The sequence below is a fragment of the Podarcis pityusensis genome, assembly GCF_964106645.2.
Source record: "Podarcis pityusensis genome assembly, chromosome: 5".
NCBI classification, from domain to species: Eukaryota; Metazoa; Chordata; class Lepidosauria; order Squamata; family Lacertidae; genus Podarcis; species Podarcis pityusensis.
In genome coordinates, this window is record NC_138032.1 from 64236720 (window position 1) to 64250755 (window position 14036).

The 14036-nt window shown below is 41.6% G+C and overlaps 1 protein-coding gene across 4 annotated transcripts in view; it reads right to left on the reverse strand.

Annotated features, from left to right (window-relative positions):
* Positions 1-14036, reverse strand: part of PCGF5 (polycomb group ring finger 5) — a 40273-nt gene that overhangs the window by 8985 nt on the left and 17252 nt on the right. The window contains exons 1-9 of one of the 4 annotated variants that reach the window (XM_081004629.1): positions 12765-12915; positions 11927-12235; positions 9300-9396; positions 6530-6585; positions 6359-6418; positions 5504-5652; positions 3973-4071; positions 2542-2631; positions 850-909 (exon numbers count right to left, since the gene is read on the reverse strand). In XM_081004629.1, the coding sequence (XP_080860755.1) occupies positions 850-909; positions 2542-2631; positions 3973-4071; positions 5504-5652; positions 6359-6418; positions 6530-6585; positions 9300-9396; positions 11927-12038 (723 nt within the window). In that variant the 5' untranslated portion in view covers positions 12039-12235; positions 12765-12915. Of the gene's footprint in view, positions 1-849; positions 989-2541; positions 2632-3972; positions 4072-5503; positions 5653-6358; positions 6419-6529; positions 6586-9299; positions 9397-11926; positions 12236-12764; positions 12916-14036 lie in introns of those variants that run through there. The other 3 variants (XM_081004632.1, XM_081004630.1, XM_081004631.1) reach the window with 3 other exon arrangements.

The window sequence follows — 14036 nt, forward strand, 5'->3', positions numbered from 1 at the left end:
TAAACAGCATCAGAGGGAGTCACCAAGGCTGCTGGTACTGGAAGCATCAACAACCACAGCAGATAGAGGGGCTAAATACTACCTTTTAACTTCCATCTATGTGGTAGCCAGTCAACATCAAGTGCCAGCAGTATAGGGAGAAGCCAGCCCTCAATTGTTATAACATATCTCTGAAGTTTTCTTAGGATACTTATGTTTATATATCTATGATCAAAGTAATCCTAATTCTAGCCAGGGGTCATTGGGGTAAACAGAATGGCAGAGCCACCTCAATGTTCTTTAACTTATAATGGCCAGGGCAGGAGGTAGGGGCAGTGTCATTCACTTCTTTCCCTTTTGTTGGGCTGCACCAGCTGCAGGTTGGCACAACAGACTGGGTCTCTCTTCAGGAGCTGGACTGCCTTAGGATCCAGCAGATCCATAGCTGCAGCAGGGGCTTCTGTGGTGGGGGAGCTCCCTGCACCCCCATAGGAAAAGGTCAATGGGTGGAAATGCCCAATGGATTCTAAGGTCCTATAGCAGTGCTAATCAGGACTTAGGACTATAGCCTTAGTGTCACTGTTTTATACTATTTCTATCTTTGATATGTGCCTTGGGTATGCGAAAAGAAAAGTAGGATATAAATTTCACAAATTAATGAATAAATATTATTACATGCATTAAAAAAATTAATCTGCATGACCTTCTGAAAGCACCTGAGGCTTATGACCTGCAAGGCTAATTTTGGTCTTGGGAGACTTTCTTATATGGAATTAAAAGGACACCCGCCACCCATTGGGCTTCATTAACAATGGTTGTGTTAATGTCATCTTAATGACTATAATGTGTACAGTCGGGAGTGCCTCTTACCTGATAAAAAGAGCCATCCTGTGAGCAGACTTGCGAAGATGAGCAGTTCTGACACCGAAACTGCGAAGGAGACGAGTTTCTGATCAGATAAGAGGCATCCACAACTGGACATGGATTATCAGTCATCTCATTTATAATTCTGTTTCACATTTGAGAATTTAATTATTTTACAATTAAGACAGGTATTGCATTGCTATCAGAGATTAACAGCAAAACGTATAACTTGTACTGGACCAATTTTAATAGTAGGCATATTCATTTTATAATCAAAAGAACTAGAAAGGGAGCAAGGTGAAAATTACTAGGGACTGGTCTGAAGACCCCATTGTACAAGGGGAATAAAAAGCCCTTCTGCTCCCTCTCCCTGCCTCCTGGTCTATAGCTTCCCCACTCTTTCAGAATTGCCTACAGAGAGTTGGGAGTGTTCTTGAAGGATCCTCAAATCTTTTGAGGATTTGTGCAGCAAAGGGTGCAGATGCAATGAGAGGGAATTAGGAACTTTCTCCTTGAATGAGTGAAAGTGCTTTCCACTTAACTTGGAGGGCTTAAGGCACAAAATGGAATAAAAAAAGGCTACCTAAGGCTATAAGATATGCAAATAGTTTCTTAGTTGTGACTAGAATTCACTTAGAATGGAAAATATATAATCCCCCCACCCATTATTTTATATTCAGTAGATGAATAGGGTTGTAAACAACACTGTGTGAGTGCATCACAAGCCCATGCAATGGACATTTCCCTTCCTCTGCTCCCCACCAAAAGCATCTCCATGGTGCAAGTTTTTCTAATCTGATACTGTGCATCCCTCCCCTCCACTTATGCAGCTATTTACAGCTCCAGTGTTCTGTAGGGGCACTGCAAGGAAAAGAGAAAGGGAAAGATGTATTGTGCAAGCTCCTATCTGCTCATACTAAGCATTAAACTAGTATAAGCCATGTTTTAAAAGTGCTACTAGTCTAAAGGACGATTTCTATCTACATAAATGATTGCAAAACATAACCAGGGATTAAAAAAATTAAATTATCTTTCTGAAGTCATCACTTTTAGCAATGCAAGTCAATTCCTTTCCAAATCTGAAAGTCCTTAAATATTCTTGCATTTAATCATTTCTCAGCCTGTCTGAGTCATTGCTCAGAATAATATAATAGATGGTACTAATGGTACCCATGTCAAGTGCTCATCTTTTTGAAATGGTACTTTGTGAGGAAGCTGCTACTCCTGAGGCAGCTAACTACTAGATCTCTTTATGATAAATGTTCAAGCACCTTCCCAATTTCCCCAGATCTATTTCTCTTTTGTTTTTTGTAACCACTTGGCACCAAGAAGCTTTGTTTTCTGTACTTTTCACTGACAAATACATTCCTAGGCTGCAAGGCTCCCTTCTCCCTGGACTCCATGACTTAATTTTTATCTTAGTTCCCAGTAAGAAGTAGCTACTGCCAGCTGGTTTCTTTGTTTACACTCTGTGCCAAAGCAGCCAAGGTGGTGCTGGTTTGGAATAATCATCAGTTATCTTGCCACCGTATCATAAAATTTGGGAAATCATGGACTATTGGAAGCCAGCAATGCATTTTAAAATAGCTATTAATAAGTCCTGTTGAGGCTTTTAAACATAAATTTAGAAACTTAAGATAGCAAATAAGCTATATATACACAAAATAAATTATTAGAGTTATTTCGAATTTTATTTACATTTTCGCCTCGTAGTCTCCATCTTGTCATATAGATGAATTCCATAGTGTGATCTTTCCCCATGATCTCCCCATTGCATAGTACATCCAGCTTAGAAAGAAAAGGAAAAGGGAAGTACTGTAAATCATAAAATAGCCTTAAGAGTAAAAAACACAAACATAAAAACACCAATTTCCTTTAAATTCTTGCAATGTTATATACTAATCAGTTTTAGGAAACTGATTAGAGGAAATGATAGGGAGTATAAATGAGAACACATTATCCTAGTGCAACATTGTTGATCATTGTTTAACTGAACAAAATACAAACGAAATGGCCCTGATCCAGAAAGATCTTTTTTTACAAGTCCACATGTATTTTCACTTTCACTCCAGACAGAAGACCCAGCATCTATACATGCCACCTACAATGAGACAAACTAGAAAAGCAGCTTGGATTCCGGCACATCAAATTGCAGTGTTTTAAAACCATGATTTACTTGGGAGTCCATTTGATTCCATTATCAGATTAGTAAAGGGCTTTTAGCGAGCATAGGAAAGCTACATGATTGTGATTTTTTAAAAAAGTAAGGTGGAGAATGTACAAATAAATCTGCATATGCTGCTTAAGGGGGGGGGGAGGGAGGGACAGCCAGTCTGATCATAAAGGAAGGTAAAGAATTATTTAGCATACAAGTACAGGAAACTGCCTTATACCAAGCTACAGTATTTGTCCATCTGGTCCACCATGGGCAGCTTAAATATGCAACAGTTCTCCACAGTTTTAGGCCAAGGCCTTCCACGTGATCTTAGAAAAACAAACTGGAGATGGCAGAAACTGAACTTGGAACTTAATGAATGCAGCCATGTGCTGTATCCGTAGTGCTATGTTCCCTCTTCAAATCACTATTTACGGCCAAAAATGCCAATGCTCAATTTGTTGGCATTTATGGTTATAGAACCTACCTTACTCCTACAGCTGCTTTCACCAGTTAGAGGTGAAGGCTGGATTATTAATGTCTCATTGTCTGAGTGAGACAAAACTTCCTGTTTCATTGTAGTAACACCCATCTATATCTCAGAGTTAGGAACAAATACCATTTCAGATGAAGTAACACTTTCACTGAGGAAATGTTTATGCAGTTAGTAGCATTTTTCACTGGGGTCACATTAATGCTGATTTCTCAGTGAATAATAATCCTCAGTAAAAGATAGGCTTTACCCTCGATTATGACACTAAAACTGCAATCCCATGCACACTTACACTGGAGTACACTGAACTCAGTGTGAGCGGCATCTTAGTAAATTTGGAAAGGGTTGGCTTATTGATATTGCAGTGCATGTTTGACGTTAAAGCCAAACAATATTTGTACATCTGAAGCCTGACATGATATGTCCATTTAACTTAATCACAGGAAGGAGTGTAAAATCTTTGGCTTGTTGTCTATCATACCTCATAAGAACTTGGAAGCTTTAATTTTAAACTTAGAAACTTCTTGATAGTCCCTACAGTAACTCGTGTAGAACACCGGATGAATTTCTTCATCAGTCCCTAAAGGAAAGAAGACAAAAAACTATAAATTTGAATACACATTTCAGTCTTTGTTGGGTTCCAAAATGAAACCCAATGAAAAACAGACAAACCTGCTTGATCATTCATAGGATGAGAAAGTACTACAGCTAAGTGGTAGAACACATTTAGAATTTGGAAGCCTTAGGTTAGCTTCATTTGACAAACTTTCAGTGACAACACAAAAGCTACTCTACTTAGCATTTTTGTTATAGCAGTGTTGTTTTAGGGCAGCATGCCAGCTGTTATAAAGGTAGGCTCACAGGTGTAACAGAACTTTTATACATAGAACACTTTCCTTGTGAGATACAATTGGCATCCACTCTTTTAACCTTTCAACAGCAGCTGAAAACCTGGTTATTTGCCCAGGCTCTTAGTGGACTTCACTGTTAGTACTGATGTTTATTTTAGTTGGCTGGTTTTAACTACTCTATTTTTAGTACTTGTATAATGTGTCTCAATTTGTTTTAATTTGCAGTGAAATGGAATGGCATTTGCAATGAAGGGCAGGTAAGAAATGTTTTAAATAAAACACTGACATTTGAAGACCAAAGAACATATCTGCCTATATTTTCGACTGCCGCTATATGGGAAAGTAGCAGGCTGATTTCAAGTGGAGAAGTGGCGATAGGCAACAGGGTGTGAAACTTCCCCTGCTGTTTTATGTATTCTAACAAGACTCAGTGACTGAAAATGAGCCCATGGGGGTGGGGGGCAACCTGGGTACAGGTGTTCCAAAGCAAAAGCGGGGAAGGGTTCAGCCTTCCTAGTTTTGAAAAAGAATATTATAGGTTTGTGGGTCAGTCTGGATGATACCCTGGGTCCCTCCAAGCCTGTGCTCCTGTATCAAGGAGGCTTTAAATCTACTAGAAAAGGTTGCTGAACTGGTCAGACTTTTGTCAAGGTCACTGTCCCTGGCAACTTAAAGAATGATCTCTGTTGCCATAGAGACAAATGGATGGACTCCCCCCCCCCCCACCTCACCTGGCTGGATGCCTTGCCATCCTAGGATGGAGAAGAATAGGCCAAGGAGGGCCGTGTATGTGATGCTGATGCTGGAAGCTGGAGACACAGAAGCATATTTGCTCTGTGCTGGACTCAGAGTGGTGACTTGGAGCTTCCCTGGCTTTGGGCGTCCCTTGGGGAAGCAAGATCTGTTTGGGTGTTAATTATGTATTCTAAAGACAACACAGTCTCTACTGACCTTCATCCCAAGGAAAGTGAACCCTGGGTAAATGCAGGCACCCTTGGCACCTCTCACTGCTCATGAAATAGAGGTTGCACACAATGATATAGTTGCAGGAAATTAGAATCTTCAACTGTCAACAAACCTACGCTGTTTACAGCATGAAGATAAAAAGGGTTCATATACTGCTCGAGTTATTTAAGAAACAAAAATATTATCAAAACTTACTTTTACTACATTATCCCCGGACTGCCCATTGTTACGTAAACAATCCAGACAAATAGCAATCTGTGGGTCACTCCTGTGATAGTCTTTATCATCTTGATTTTCATCTCCATCTTCATCATCTTTGGGATCTTCAGATTTTGGATTTTCTTCTGCATAAATAAAATGAAATAAAACGTACCATTTACACATATTCCACAACCTTCAAACAAATGGACTAAGAATGAAATCCACAGTATGCTTAGTAAGCAGTAAGATGTACTGAAACCAGTGAGGCATAACTCAATGTGGTGGTGCTGAGTGTTCCTTCTTTGTGTGGTGGCTGTTGCACATGCAGTCACGAATAGGTCTATTTTATCTATTCTGCTGTTCAATATCTTCACAAGACTGCTATGGGAGGTTTTTTGGGTTTGGGAGGGAGGTGCCATCAGTATGCTGATGACAATAACACCCAATTCTATTTCTCTTTTTTCAAATATCAGATTACAGATTTTGACAAAAAAACAAAAGCCCAAATCCTTTCCTTATGTATGCCCATGTGAAACATTTCAGATGCACAAGAATGCTCCTAGGAGGTATAACTGGATAAAAAACATTAGAAACAGCATAACATATATTCTCTATATGCACAACTATGTAGACAACCAACTCTAGAAGCTAAGCATTTTACCGTATGATGTGTATAAATAAGCCATGTAACTAATAGCTGCAAGAGTTAACTCCAAGGGAAAAAGCAACAGCTGAACATACAGGTATAGTTTTGTGAGCACTGACTCTCATGCAGCTTTTGACGTCTGAAATTAAAATACACTGGATCTTATCAAAACGTTACTTTAAAAAAATCAAGGATGTAATTACCATCTCCATTTTCTTGAGGTTTGTTTTTCTTCCAGAATTCAGTCTCACGGTATAGTTCCTCTAGTTCACAACAAAAAAAGGAGCATGATATTTCAGTTCAGTTATGCTGGAATATCAACAGGATTGCAAAGAAAAGAAAGCAAGCAACCAAATGAAGAGGGGGAAACTTACGTTCTCGAAGCCCTGGGACCAACTTAAATATAATTTCCTCTAATGTGTTATCCAGCCTGAAGAGAGATAAACAGAAAGAAAACAAGTCTTCTTGACGTCTTTAAAAAAGTTATCTTTTTTTTTCTTTTAAGCTAGCTGATAACAGATTTTATAAACATGCATTGTAGAACTTGAAAGGAAACGAGGAACAAAACTTTCAGGACACTGTTTTTGGCAACAATTATTTAAGCTACAAATTCCCCAAACAACTATACAGATATATTTAAACATTGTCTGTGATCCCAAAGTGCCTTCCTACAGAGAAGACTACCCACAGAATGCCTGGCCTTGCCTCCTTCTAATCAACCTCTGTTGGAAGTTCTCCCACTAGTTGCAATTTTATTGAGAATGTATGGAGCCAAAAAATATTGACAGACAAATGGAAAAGAATGTAGGGGGAATAGGGTACCATTTTTTTCTTTGTCCACTAAATGTATCAAAATCTTTTCTCTGGTATGTGTGTGTATATCGGGGGGAGGCATCTAGATATTACAGTTTTCAGAAGAAAGATCTCCAGAGAAGAAAAGTATAAAAATTCTCTATGTCCTCAGAGAGAGAAGCCTCCATGGCAGTACTCTGTAGAAAGCAAAAACTACACACAACAGTAAAATGTGTAGTTTGGCTCATTGTCCCATAATGCTAAAGGGACTTTATTTGCCCCTTTAAAATTTGTCTGCAAACTTCCCCTAAAAATAACATGGTCACAGTCCTGTAATTTAGGTTTAGGCTGTTCAGCCTCCCCGCCTAACAGCTGATGTATGTGGTAGCACAGCAGCCATTGCCAGTTTTCCCCACGTCCTCCAGCCCCCAGCCAGAAGCAGTACTTTTGATCTGGATTGGAGAGAGACTGGCAGAAAGGGCATTTAAAGGGTGTTTAGAGGGTGCTCCCCACTTATGTAATGCCCACTTGTGTGCATGGGGTGCCGGAATATAACCCCTGCGTAAGTGGGGAATTAAAGGGATGCAGGGTCGTATGAGAAGCTTCAGGATTGGTCCCTGTGAGCAGCTGATTGATCTAATGGACAGACTTTCCCCTCAAACAGATCAGATTGCAAAACTCTTCTGGAAAAAGGCAGTCCATAAAAATCTACTGATTCTTCTGTCCATTTACCAGTACAGAGCCAATAGACCAGTTTTGTCCTAAGCCAGTAGCAAACCACAGAGAGACAAGTTGCATTAACTGCCATTGACTGTTATGAACTGGATAGTATTCATGCTCAGTTACTAATATTATATATTTTTTATTACAGTTTTGATGTACTTGTGCTGAAATGGGATTTCTAATAAACATTAAAAGTGAAGGTAGTCATGAAATATAACAAAATGAGGACACACAGCAGATATTTCACCTGTACTGTCTGTGAGCACAGTTTTGCAATTGTACTAACAGATGAGCACAGAACAATTTCAATGCTGGTTCAAGCCATTAGTCCTGCCTCACCTGCTTCCTTCTCTGCTGCTGCCACCACCTCATGCAACTGGAAAGAAATAAAAATAATTCCCTGCAACTGAGTGCCTGATGTGAAAGCATCTCAGATACAGTGGTTTCAGAAGAAACTTGTGCAACAGATTATAAGGCAACTGAAATCATTCAGAAGAGGCTCCCTGTAGGTAGCCATTCATGACCCAAGTCATTCACTTTCTCCTGCCAGAGAAGAAGTGGAGGTAGCGGCAGTACTGACCAAGGGAGAAGGCTGTTGGTGTGATCCAGCATACATGTCTTTTCCTATAGTTTCTTACAACTCTACATATAGTAATGCTACCTTGCAACTTAGAATAAGAATAGTTCTGGAAATCTGGGCTTCCTGTTCTTTAACAACAAAAGATAGTTCTGTGCATCTCTTTAAAAATCTGTAAAATCTAGGACATGGATCCTGTTGCAGTTAAACTGTGTTGCAACTCAACCATTGAAACCAACAAAACACATTATATATCCACTTTCCAGTATGACCACTTGGTTTGGGGAAGTTTTTTTTTTCTTTTTACATCTTAACCTCTTCTCCCACTATAGAAGTATTCCCTAATAGTCATATTTGAAAAGTAAGATAAATTGCTCATCACATTTTTGCCTCCTTAACAATGCAAAGATTCTGGTTTGCAGAGCTCAGTTGGGGAGGAAAGAAGGTGAAAAACCCTGCAGATTCAGCAAAAGAAAAAGGGAGCAAAGAAGCAGAAACAGCCATGATTTCCTGGCATTATTTTCCCAAGGATATTTCCCTACTTGCTTCCCCATTACAAACAGGCACCTAATTTTCTTCCAAGCCCATGATTATGTAGTCTGATCCCCCTACATGTTAGTTTTCTGTATTCTCTCCTACCCTATCCCTAATCTCAAGGACATTTAAGGTTCTTGCGATTTTTTTTGTTTAAAAGGCCATTTATGTGCACCAGTTAGTTGTTGTTTTTTTAAGAAAGAAACTGAACTGATAAGTCATTGCACTGCACTGCATAACAGACAATTATTCTGCACTGCTAGGAGCAGAGGAGCGGGCATACAGGTAAGGTAAAAAGACATGATTACACACACTATTATCATGGGATTGCATCCTGGTCCATCTGAAAGCTTGGAGAATTACTGCCACTCAGCATAGATGCAATAATGAGTTGTATGGACCAATGCTCAGACTCGGTATGGCAGCTTTCTATATTCCTATAGGTAGCCAGTCACGTCAAAAGGCAATTTAAGACAAACTCTCTCCACTGAAATAATTTGTATTTAATATCCTCTTACCGTAACATTTCTAATGGATTGGTCTCATGAACTTGATTGCCACATCTGGGACAGTCATTGCTTTCTTCGAAGTGCTGCACAATACAACTCTTACAAACTACAAAATCAAGTAAGAAATAGGTATTAGAAAAAAAATGTAAATTGGATGAATGATTTCTGAATGCTATCATTTAAAAGAGCATGCCCACACCTATCACAAGTGCATCCCAAGTTCCTTCCTGCCTTCTTCATATAGTGTTGGGATTTTCTTTCCAGCACACCTGGTAAAATCTGCTGACTTCTCTAAACTGATTTGCATGTGCCAAGCTGCTCTCAAAATTCAAATCAGAGCAGAAGCCAGGAGCTCCATCTGCACAGAGCATGCAAGGAGATTCAGATAGGCTGCAGAGCTCTCTTTTAATGTGACTCTTTTCAAAATAACTTAAAAATTTAAAGCCAGGACAGGGAACTGAGACTCCCCAGATGTTGTTGAACTATAGCTCCCACCATCGCAGGCCATTGGCCACAGTCCCAACATCTGGAGGGCCACAGGTTACCCAGCACTGAATTAAAGTAACCATCAAGATTTATCATACCAATTTAGGGAAAACACAAAGCAAAGCTTCTGGATTTGGGGAAGAGACAGATTTATGTTGCACGTGTGCCTGCATTATTTATTTAAATATTTTAATTCAGCATTTTCTCTTCCATCAAGGCAGCCAACAGCAACATTAAGGAAAACCCCCCACAGTATCTGAACTTCTGTGCCCCTTCAGTGGATACCACCAGGTGTAAAGGGGAGAAATAAGTCTCCAAAAACTTGCAGTAGACATGTACAGGGAAGCTGCCATTGGCAACTTCCAGGTACATGTCCACCATGGCCCAACTTGGACATCATGCTAAACCATGGAATGAGCCCTGAAATGAGCCCTGGACTTTTCCCATGTACCTTGGAGTAGAACTCTGCTAATGTTTACTTTCAGTTTCTTCTAATCTTAGTTTATCGTCACTTGCAAACCAGATATTGTGAGTTATAACAAACAAATTTCCAACAAGCCCACTTCAAAGCATGGCTTCCAAAGCCTTTTTTCCCTTTTAACTGATCAGTCAGCTATAATCATGATTCTTGGTTTGCATACAACAATAGGCAGAGATCAGGGGGAAACTGAAAATAAATGTTTTTGGTCATTCTCCCACCCATACTGGATGGGAAATTATGTGAACCCTAGGCTTGCTCATGTTAGTTCTGCATGTGATGCTAAACTAGGTATGTGGAACCTGTGTCAGTCTACATATTAATTCTCCCTGACCATTAGCCGTTCTGGGCAGGGCTGATGGGACTCTGAATCCAACATGTGGACTACAGATAATCCACCACTGATTCAGCATGACATATGAATGTGGTGCATGTACATTTATATATACACAAACCCCTTTAATATTTATTACACTTATCCATCACTCTTTCTCCAAGGAGCTCAGAGAGGCTAACAAATATTTCCCAAGCAGTTTTCCATCCAGGCATTCTATAGCATTTAGCTTTAACAGTAGAAGTGAATCATGCAACTGCAGAACACTTTAGTTACACTTTTTTTTTTACTGTGACAAACACTGGTATACATGTGGCAAACATGCTTACACAGGAAGGTGACCTAGAATGTAAATCAGGACACTACTTAATTCGTTCTGAGTGGAGGCCTCATAAATGCAAGAATGAAAAGTTTATGGGTGCTACCTATCAATCTGTAGGACCATTAGGACCATTTTATTAAAACTACTCATCAAGGGAATTTAAACCTTGTACAGGATTGGCCTGTCAGTCCCACTTCATGACATTTTTGTCTTTAGCAAAAACTTCAGCAGTTTCGTGGCTTGTCAAAATGTAACTACTGAACAAAGTTCTTTAAAACAACTTTTTTTTTTTTTTTTGCTTCTTTTAAGTTGAAGGCACCGGTAGATCTAAGAAAAAATATAGAATCCAAACTATGTCAACCAGTACCCTGTGACACTTTTGTCACAGGCATAGCTCAACTATTTAAACTTCCTTCAACTATTTGAAATTTCTGGTATTAAGGAATAACTGTGATATATTCTGTAAGTGATACTGTTTGAATATTTGAAGTGTATGCTATGGATACTATAATGGTGTATATTAAGCAATAGTATAATGATGCATAAACTTTTATGTCTTGGTTTTAAAATTATGTTGTGTAGTGGCTGGAGGGTGGGACTAGGATCAGTGAGATCCAAGTTCAAAACCCCACTCAGCCATGAAACACTGAGTGACCTTGGCCCAGTCACTATCTTACAGTTTACCTCGCAGAGTTGTTGTGTGAGGCAGTGGCGTAGCGTGGGGGGTGCAGGGGGGGGCCGGCCGCACCGGGCGCAACATCTGGGGGTTAGGGGCGCAAATCCATGGGTTAGGGGGCGCAAATCCACGGGTTAGGGGGTGCAAATTACTTGCCTTGCCCCGGGTCCTGACAACCCACGCTACGCCCCTGGTGTGAGGATAAAATAGAGAACATGCAGGTTGACTTGAGCTCCTTGGGGGAAAGGCAGGGCATAAATGTAGTAAATAAGATAAAATAAATAATTGGAGCAAAGACCACTTTGTTCCAAAGACAGATGCCTCACATAATCCTACTTACAAGTATGGAGGCACTCAGTTACTGTCGTTGGTTTGATAAGATATCCTTTACAGATACAACAGGTGATATGGGGATTGAAATCTTTCACAAAGTGCTTCCTCTGGGTAGCCATTCGTGGCACAGGCTGCGGCAATAAAATGGTTTGGACCCGATCCGTGAATCTGGAAGGCGAAGGTGGCAGGATCACAGGAGCCGGTGAGCTGCCCTGCGCAGCTGGACTTCTCCAGGCATTTGATCAAAATCCAAGGGTCCTCAGGGGGTCACGATTCCTAACCTCTGCTTCTTTTTGGAGTTAGACATCTTTGAGCCCTGTAGCACACATAAAAAACGAAAATAAAACCCAGGAAATGGAAGTCTGACAACAGAGATGATCCCGCAGCCACAACGCAAATACAAAAGATGTTTGAACTGGCCCGAGGAAGGAAGAAATGCCTGCAACATTTGCATGCTCGTTGAAGTTAGTAAGGAAAAGCAGGAGGTAGGGAGCGCGTAAGAGCTTGTGATAAGAACTCAGAGGTACAAGAGAAACCTCGAAGCTGGCAATAGGCTTGTCTGTCCCCTGAGAAGCTGAGGGAGGGGGCTGCTCAGTTTCCTTCCAACAGTCAAGCCCCTTCCATAAACGGGGTTAGCAGGAGAGTTTGTTTCTTCCTTAGTTTTTTAAAAAAGCTATTTACTCTCTTTCTTTATCACCCCCCCCCCCCCCCGCAATTTATGGTCTCACAGCTTGGTCCCGGTCTCAGGTCTGCACCTCGGACTCCCCCTCTCTTTTAAGGCACCCGACGCCCCGCAGGCGCTCCCCGCTCCGCCCTGCGCGCCTCTCCTCTTCAGGTTCTCATACCTGGCGCTTCCCCCGGCCCGCTCGCCTGCCGGCGAAAGAGAAAGGGAAAGAGCAGGCGCGCCCGGCCTACGTCTGACTGAGGCCGACGGGACAGCCCCAAAGCGAGCCTTCCTCCGTCGCCTGGGCCACGCCGTCGCTGCGCGCGCACGACGTCCTTTCAACCAGGGCTCACCTGGCCTCCCAGAGCCTCCTTTCAGCGCTGAAGCAGAAACGCAGGGCAGCGCGCCTGAGCACGTGCAGAGTGCTTTTCCTTCCGCGCTGACCAAGAACCACTTGAACCGCGGCGCGTGCGCGGTTGCAGGGATCTGGCTAGGGCGAAGACAGCCGGTCGCCCAAGCCCGGCTCCTTTGGCTCAGAAGCCCGGAGTTAAAAACACACTTGCATTGTCAGCAAGACTGCTCAACACCGGTCTTCAAAGAAGCCAGCTCCTAGGGGCGGGCTTCCTTCGACCCCCTTAAATTATTTGTGGGCGTTGTACCCCCAAAGTTGATGGGCATTGCCATTCAAATGTAGGGTGTGTACAGAACAGGGCTTAACTGCCTCCCCCCCATATTTTACTCAAGTTGGCATCCCTGCCAGTCTTCATTTGATTGGTATGAGGCAGGCGTGTGTTTAAGTCAGAGATCAGGTTTGGAGATAGCCTTGAACCCTGGCATCTCTCCTGGGCTCTGCCTTTAGAAAAAGGCACAAGGTATTACTTTTCCCTTAACCGCATCCAGCAAGTGTTGACAGAAAAACACTCCCGTGAGCACCTGTAGAATGGAGCGAGGATGCTAGTGGCTTGGTAGGCGCTGCTGCTCTCAGATAAGTGGGGCAGAGCCTAGAGATAGATAGTGTTGTTGCCCCCCCCCCCATTAGAGAAAGAGTCCCCTTTCATTCCAGATCACAGTGCTATACTCTTCAACTGCACCTGTCTGAACAAGAGTCCAAGTAGCACAAACTGGAAGTTGCCATCTCCACACTGTAACAAATCACACTTCACTGGCTTTCCCCTCCAGGAAAAGCACCTTCTGAAGGGCATCCCTTGCAGCGGAGAAGCATCCCTTTCCCTGCCAAATTATTCAAGAAGGTGAATACTGGGAGGACAGCAACTTCCCTCCTCACTCCCAAGAGAGAATGAATGGGCTTTTTGTGGCAATAAAATATGAATGTTTTTAAAATTCTGTAGAAATGGCTGCTCCGCTTGCCGTTAAAAAGTGAAGCATTTCGTCACAAGCTTGAAACAAATACACCTATTTTCCTACGTTAAATCTTGGATGAAAAACAAACCAT